At 51.3% G+C, this 7,809-nt stretch overlaps 1 protein-coding gene across 1 annotated transcript; it reads left to right on the top strand.

Moving 5' to 3' along the window:
• Positions 1–1,178: 1,178 nt before the first annotated feature.
• On the top strand, positions 1,179–6,726 carry LOC135442120 (hydrocephalus-inducing protein-like; the record flags this gene model as incomplete). The annotated part of the gene is made up of 6 exons (XM_064701665.1): positions 1,179–1,279; positions 2,592–2,727; positions 3,175–3,339; positions 4,207–4,298; positions 4,816–4,944; positions 6,639–6,726. Coding segments are annotated over 6 exons (711 nt in total), but the record flags the coding sequence as incomplete, so codon positions are not given.
• Positions 6,727–7,809: the final 1,083 nt, after the last annotated feature.

A 7,809-nucleotide genomic window follows, 5' to 3' on the forward strand; every position in this document is an offset into this window, starting at 1 on the left:
GCAGAATGATTTGTGTTCACTGCAGGAAGCTCCAGTGGAGACAAAACATCTGCAGCCATGTGTAGCGGTTCAAATTTATTGTATTGATTCCTTGTTCAGTGGTTTGTTGAATTGTACCCCGTGTTCTCCCCGAGTTGGTTTACCCCTGGGTTTTACCCTCCCTCAAAGCTGTCCCTCATGCCATTCCCTGCCCCTTGTTCCAGCTCTTTCCCTGCTGTCAAACCCAGCCCCTTTTGTTCCCCAACCTTTTTTGCCAATTTAACCTGGAGCCAATCCCTGTCTGCAACACCCCTTTGGAATTCCCCTATTCCTGGAGGCCCCATTAACCCATGTGAGCCATCCTCCCCACCCTCTTACCCAAAGTGGCTCCAGACACTTGATGTAATCCCCTCAGTGCTCCCCTGAGGATTCCCTTTTGGTTTGCTGTTTGTATCCACCCCCTGCTTTGTGTCTGTACAAAAGCCCTTGCACAGGAGTGTGCAGGGCTCTTTTGGCTCTGATCCTTTTGCTTGGAATAAACCCTTTCTTGTGGAACTTCAAGACAGAGATCCTTCTCCTTTCTCCTCTGCCTGGTCCCTGTGGTGGCTTGTCTCTTGCAGTGTAGAGCAAGAGGCTCTGAGGGCTCTGCCTCTGGTCAGTGCCCACCCTGGGGCAGTTCTGAGGGTTCTGCCTGTGGTCAATGCCCACCCTGGGGCAGTTTGGAGGGTTCTGCCTCTGGTCAATGCCCACCCTCAGGCAGTTCCCCACTCCTGGTGTGGGGCCCGAGTTCTCAGGGCCAGCCTGGGCTCAGGCTCCCAGGGCAGCCATGAACTGCCCAACACCTGCTGGGCCACCCTTTGCCCTCAGCCTCCTGCTATAAAGCTGAACTCATTGTGGTCAAGTCAGATTTCCTCTGCATGGATGTCTTTGTAGTCAGATGAGAAATTGGCCCCTTAATTTGAATGCAGTGGTGCATGGAGCTGTAGTCTAATGTTTTAATGTAGCTGACCTGTGCCCTGATAGCAAGGTGTGTTTAACAAATCTGGTATTGGCAGAAGGCTTTTGTTACTCTGAGACTGTGCTCTACACATGGAGCAGCAGAAGAATTAAGGGCAAATCCTCCCTCAGGAACTGGAGGGTATCACCCGTGGGTAATGAGCTTTTGGAAGGAAGAATTGACTGTTCTTCTCTTCCACCAGGTGACCCTGTGCTCCAACACGGTGATGGAGTTCTACCGGAGATTGCTGGTGGACCTGGAGGGTATTGGCAAGGGAGTGGCAGCCCTGATCATCACAGCCAGGTACCAGCCCTTGCCTGGCCTCCCCCAGGCACTGCCTTGCCCAGGCTGTGCTGGCTGCAGCTGCCAAGGAGAAGGGCTGCTGAATGCCCTCATGTTGTGCCAGCTGGACACGAGAACAGCAGTGCTTGGGCAGCAGCCCGTGGTGAAAAGCACGTTTGCTCACAGCCCAGCACGGTCCTGGGCCCTCTTCTAAAGGCACCAGGAAAGATATCGTTGATTGGCCTTGTTTTTGGTGCTTGAGGTGGAACAAATTTCCCGAGAGCCTCCTCTCCTTCTGGCTGCAAGAGGTGGAGTTGTGCTGGTTGTGAGCACCGTGCACTGGTTTGGGCCACACCAAGCAGCTGCTGAGAGTCAGGCTCTGGCTCTGTCCATGAGGGCACATGGCAGGGGGAAGTGGCTCCCAGCAAGAGTTGGGAGGGCAAGGTCTGACAAGGGGAAAGCAGCCCTTGATGTGGCAGGTCAGCTCCAGTTTTTGTCCTTCCCTGTGCTTCCCATTTTGAGCTTTAATGTTGTCAGAGTTGAGAGCAAAAGTCGTTTTGTTGCTGCAGCAGAATTCCATGCTGCTGTGCTGCTGTGGGTGTCAGTGTGATGCCCAGAGGGATGCAGCTCCCTGGTGCTGTTCCCTGTGCCAGGCAGAGCCATCCAGGCAGTGCCTGGGCTGCCATTGTGTACAGCAGGTGGAGCTGGGGCCAGGCAGTGCCTGGAGCTGTGCAGTGAAGGAGCCAGGGAGCTGCAGGGCCTGGCAGGGGCTGATCAGCCCCTCTGTGGGGCAGCTGCTGTCTCGTGCCCTCCAGGGCTGGGGCAAAGAGCTGAGTTCCCAGGCAGGGCAACAGCACCATGGCTGAGAAGGGAGTCATTTTTACTGAGACACGGGAGCTGTGTGTTCCTTGAGCCTTAGGGAGCACTGATCCTTGTTGAGTCATTTTTACTGAGACGCTGGAGCTGTGTGTTCCTTGAGCCTTAGGGAGCACTGATCCTTGTTGGGAAGGCTCCCCCAGAGCTCGTGGCACATGGGACTGTTCCAGGAGTCCTTGCAAGCCTTCTTGGGTAAAGGAGGGGCTGAGGCAGCTGTGGGGCAAAGTGCTCTGCCTGGGGCACTTAGCAGCCTCTGGGTGCTGCCTCTCAGGTTTTGCCCCTCCTTGACAAGACATGTTGGAGTGGGAAAAGGTAGAAGGCAATTTATCCCTGTAGGGCTCTTCAATGTGCATTTGACAGTGACCAATGTGTTCTGCTCCATTTCACAATCTTTGGGGGTAGGCATTCTCCATTCTCTCAGTATCTCTGATTGTTCTGGGGTCATCTCTTTGCCCAGATGTCTCGTTCCTGAGCTCCAAGTGTCCTCCCCAGTGCTGCTGTGTGATGAGTGCCACCTGAAGGTGCCTTATGAGAGGAAGATCCTCATTAGGAATCCCAGCCACCTTCCTGGCTGCTACGGGCTTATTCCCCAGGTTTGGCATCACATCCACCTCCTCCTGTCAAATATTCCTGAGGAGATTATTAGGGGAAAAAAGGGTTTGGATAAGACCTTGCTGGTTTCTATTTAGTCTTAAAGATCTGCTGAGAACAGGATCCTACCCAACTGTAAACTTTAGGAGACAGTTTAAGCTGCTGAGGAAACAGCTGATGTTCTAGTCCTCAGGGTGTTTTCCTGTGGGAGATCTTAGAGGGTTGTGAAAAGCTGCTGCACCCACAGACACCAGTGCCGGTGCTGGCAGCCTCCTTGCAGGATCCCCTGGGAGTGCTAAACCTACAATTCTTGCATTTTGTTTGTGCCTTTGACCTTTGTCCTGGGGAGCTTTAAAGGTGTGTGTAAGTTGCTGTTGTGGTGGATGTTAAGGAGGCTAAAGTTTCTTGAGAGGTCCCTCTGAAGCTGCATTTCATTGTGCCCCTTCCAGAAACGCAAGGAGGACTCTGCTGTGCTCTACTCCAGCCCCAAGCCCTGTGGGATTGTGCAGCCCCAGAGCACAGCAGAGATCCCAGTTGTGGTGGCAGTGCAGGCCCTGGGCACTCATCGCACCGACGTTCTCATCGGCGTGTTCGGGGATGAGAGAAACTCCCTGGTGAGGGCAAGGGGAGATGTGAGCCTGTGTGCAGCTGCTCCTGGCAGGGTGCACAGGGACAGGGATTCTGCCAGGGGAAAACAGGCACAGGCTGCTGGGGAGAAGGACAGGAGGGATGGGGGGCACAAACAGCTCCTGCCTTAGAGGTGGGAATCTCAGAGTCTGACACAGAATGGAGTTGGGCTAAGCTGGAATCCAGGGGGATTTGAGTTCATTATTCTTTCAAATGCTGTTAACTTTGGAAACATCTGTTTGAAAATGTCATCTCTCTGAGCACAGAAGAGGATGTCAGAAGTCTTCTAGGAACCTTGAGCTTTCTGTAAAAGAAAGGAAAGCTGGCATTTGAAGACTGGTTGAAAGGACTGAAACTTTGATTAAAACATGGAAATGGCAATGCCAAATTCCCTGAATGGCACCAAACATCTGAACCCGGGCCACCGTGGTACTGCCTGTAAATCAGTGAACAGGAAGGAAAGGCAATGCAGGCTGTGCCAGGGAGCCTGAAGTTTGACCAAACAGTTGCTTTTAACTATCAGGCTGCTTCCCTTAAAGAGGAGGGTTTCTCCCCACCAGAAGAACCAGTTGTTTAACTGTCAGGCTGGTCTTACCTAGAGATTTCTTGCAAAGATAAAAGCTTTTGGACAATAATTTTTAGTTTGAAAGGTTCTCTTACCTTAATCCTTTTCGATTTGGAGGTGAACATGTAATTTTCTTTTTCCCCAAAAGCCCAGCATTTCAGCTGGAGAGTGGTAGCTGTCCCTAAAGAAATAACTTGAGCAGGGTTGAGCTGTTGAAGGTTTTTTAGGTTTGTCTGTTGTGGTTTGTTTTGGGGATTTTAAAATCTTTCTTGCTTGCTTCCTGGAACAGAGAGCACAATTACGGAGCTCAGGACGGCTGGCAGAAATCTCCCCAAGCCCAAGGCTGGCAGAGCTTGGCAGGATCCCAGCACCACAGCCTGTGTATGTATGGATGGAAGGATGGATGGATGGGGAATAGGACCTGAGTCACCTGGGAGTGTTGGAAAATGTCAACCAAGCCCCCAGCGGTGTCAGGGGAACATTCCTGATAAATCCCTGGTGGAGCTGCAGAGTTTCTGGCCTTGGGCACTGGGTGGGCTGTGCTGGCTGGGCACTGGCTGGGTCTGCCCCTCGGTGTCTCAAATGTCACCTTTTTGCTGCCTTCTCTGTCTTTTCCTCTCCCACTGTGCTTTTTGCATCCCCACTGGGTGTTAATGCCTGTCCTCTGTAGTTGCTCAATGCAAGCAGTTGCAGCTGCTGCAGCACCTCAGTGTCATCCCTGGGCTGCCTTTAGAACAGACCTGCCCCAGCCTGGATTGGGAAGGGCTGGATCAAACCATTTCTCAGTTCAACGTGCCAGCACTCAGCCAGGGGCTGCATCCTGGCTAGGAGCTGCTCGTGCAGGTGTCCCTTTCTCCCTCACACTGCAGGTCCCTGTTCATAGTTATTTATTTTCCAGAGATGAGCTCCACCCACCTAAATTCAAACCCCAGCCACCGAAGGAGAGGAGAACCAGTCTGGATTGCCCAGGAACTCGATGGAGGCACTTCAGGACTGGACAGGAGGAGGCAGCTAGAGCCCTGTCCAGGTTTAGACCAAATTTGGGGAAGAATCCCCCGAAGCAGCTCCGGTGGAAAAAAAGCAGATCCAATCAGCCCCTCCCCCCAGCTGGTCCAGGAGGAAAAAATATCTCCCTGGAGAAAGATGGAAAAAAACCTGTTTATTAAACAATTAAACCAAAACAATATCAAACAATGAGACCCCTTGCCACTCTAAAAGAGATGACAAACTGAGAAAAGCCCATCCCTGGGTTGCAGCTCATCTCAGTCTCTGCTCAGTCCCTCTGGTGCTGGAATTGTCGCAGGCCTGGCCCGGCCCGGTGGGCCACAGGTGCAGCTGCCGGTGCTCTCCTGGGTGTTCAGTCCAGAGCAGTTCCAAGAGGTCCAAAGAAAAGAAAATACACAGTCCAGGGAACTTCTTTGCCTCAGCTAGCTAACACTAACTAAAAAGCAAAAGAAGAGCTCTGTCCTGCTGTCTGTCCGCAGGCAACACAGTCAGGAGCAGGAATGTGGGGGAGTGGAGTACAGTGTCTGAAAACAAACTGTGCGCTTCTTCTCTCCCCACCTTCACTCTCTGGAACACTCTTAAAGGTGCAAAACTTATTATTCAACATAAACAGAATGAGTCGACTGGGGATAAAAGCATCATATGGTCAAGCCAGGACATTCCACCCCTTATCCCCATATCGTCTGCTTACTACTAAAACTAATATAAATTCTAACTCTACAAGTACATACATGATACATCCATTTTACAGCTATACACAGACAATGGTAATAACATTCAGCAAACAGTGATATTTACACAGGTTTTATCCAACATTCAGATCTCCCTGAGGTACACATCATGTTCTTCCATCTGTTTGCATTTTCCACCATGTGCAACCTGGTCCCTGAGCAAAAACAACCCCACAAATGGGTTTGTCTGTATTCAAGGCAGGATTAATCCAAACTGTCTTCCCTAATAAACCTCTGACATGTACCACTGGGACTTTGTCTCCATCTACTCTCTGCAAAGGCTCAGATTGGGCAGGGCCCACTCAATTAGTAGAGCCTCGAGTGTTAACTAACCAGGTGGCTTTTGCCAGATGCTGCTCCCAGTTTTTGAAAGATCCCCCACCTAATGCTTTCAATGTGGTTTTTAACAGTCCGTTGTACCTCTCTACTTTTCCTGCAGCTGGTGCATGGTAGGGGATATGGTACACCCACTCAATGCCATGTTCCCTACACCAGGTGTTCATAAGGCTATTCTTGAAATAAGTCCCATTGTCTGACTCAATCCTCTCAGGGGTGCCATGTCTCCACAGAACTTGCTTTTCCAGGCCCAGGATGGTGCTCCGGGCCATAGCATGAGACACAGGGTAGGTTTCCAACCATCCAGTGGTGGCTTCCACCATGGTCAGCACGTAGTGCTTGCCCTGGCGTGTCTGGGGCAGTGTGATATAGTCAATCTGCCAGGCCTCCCCATACTTGTACTTGGACCACCGCCCACCATACCAGAGGGGCTTCACTCGCTTGGCCTGCTTGATGGCAGCACACGTCTCACAGTCATGGATAACCTGAGAAATACTGTCCATGGTTAGATCCACCCCTCGGTCTCGTGCCCACTTAGAGGTGGCATCCCTGCCCTGATGGCCTGAGGCATCCTGGGCCCATCGAGCTAGGAATAACTCTCTTTTATGTTGCCAATCTAAGTCTATCTTTGATACCCCTGTCCTTGCAGCTTGGTCTACCTGCTCATTGTTTTGGTGCTCCTCATTGGCCCTAGTCTTGGGTACATGGGCATCTACATGGCAGACTTTCACAGGTAGCCTCTGTACCCTGGTAGCAATGTCTTTCCACTCTTCAGCAGCCCAAACTGATTTCTTCTACGCTGCCAGTTAGCCTTTTTCCACCTCTCCAGCCATCCCCACAGAGCATTGGCTACCATCCATGAATCAGTGTAGAGGTAGAGCTTTGGCCACTTCTCTTTCTCAGCAATGTCCAGGGCCAGTTGAACAGCTTTGAGTTCAGCAAGTTGGCTTGATCCACCTTCTCCTCCAGTGGCCTCTGCAACCTGTTGTGTGGGGCTCCATACGGCTGCTTTCCACTTCTGGTTCATTCCCACAATGTGGCAAGAACCATCAGTAAAGAGAGCGTATCGTGTATCTTCTGCTGGCAGTTGGTCGTATGGTGGAGCTTCCTCAGCCCATGTCACTTCTTTTTCCCCTTCATCAGCGAGACCAAACTTTTCACCTTCCAGCCAGTTTGTAATTATTTCCAGAATCCCAGTGCAATTCAGTTTTCCAATACGGGCGCGCTTTACGATAATAGCAATCCACTTGCTCCATGTAGCACTGGTGGCATGGTGAGTGGAAGGAACCTTGCTTTTGAACATCCGCGCTAATACTGGTAGTCGGGTGCCAGGAGTTGTGCTTCACTGCGTATTACCTCTGAGGAAGCCTGGACTCCTTCATAAGCAGCCAAAATTTCTTTCTCTGTTGGAGTATAGTTGGCTTCAGAGCCTCTGTAGCTACAACTCCAAAATCCCAGTGGTTGGTCTCGAGTCTCCCCAGGCACCTTCTGCCAAAGGCTCTAGAACAAGCCATGGATCCCGGCTGCAGAGTAGAGCACATTCTTCACCTCTGGTCCTGTCCCGACTGGGCCAAGGGCAACTGCATGAGCAATCTCCTGCTTGATCTGTGCAAAGGCTTGTTGCTGCTCAGGGCCCCAGTGGAAAGTGTTCTTCTTACGGGTGACCAGGGAGAGAGGGCTCACGATCTGACTGTACTCAGGAATATGCATCCTCCAAAAACCTATTGCACCCAAGAAAGCTTGTGTCTCTTTCTTATTGGTGGGTGGAGACATTGCTGTGATCTTGTTGATGACATCGGTGGGAATCTGACACTGTCCGT

Source organism: Zonotrichia leucophrys, unplaced genomic scaffold (assembly GCF_028769735.1).
Source record: "Zonotrichia leucophrys gambelii isolate GWCS_2022_RI unplaced genomic scaffold, RI_Zleu_2.0 Scaffold_1198_14318, whole genome shotgun sequence".
Taxonomy (NCBI): Eukaryota; Metazoa; Chordata; class Aves; order Passeriformes; family Passerellidae; genus Zonotrichia; species Zonotrichia leucophrys.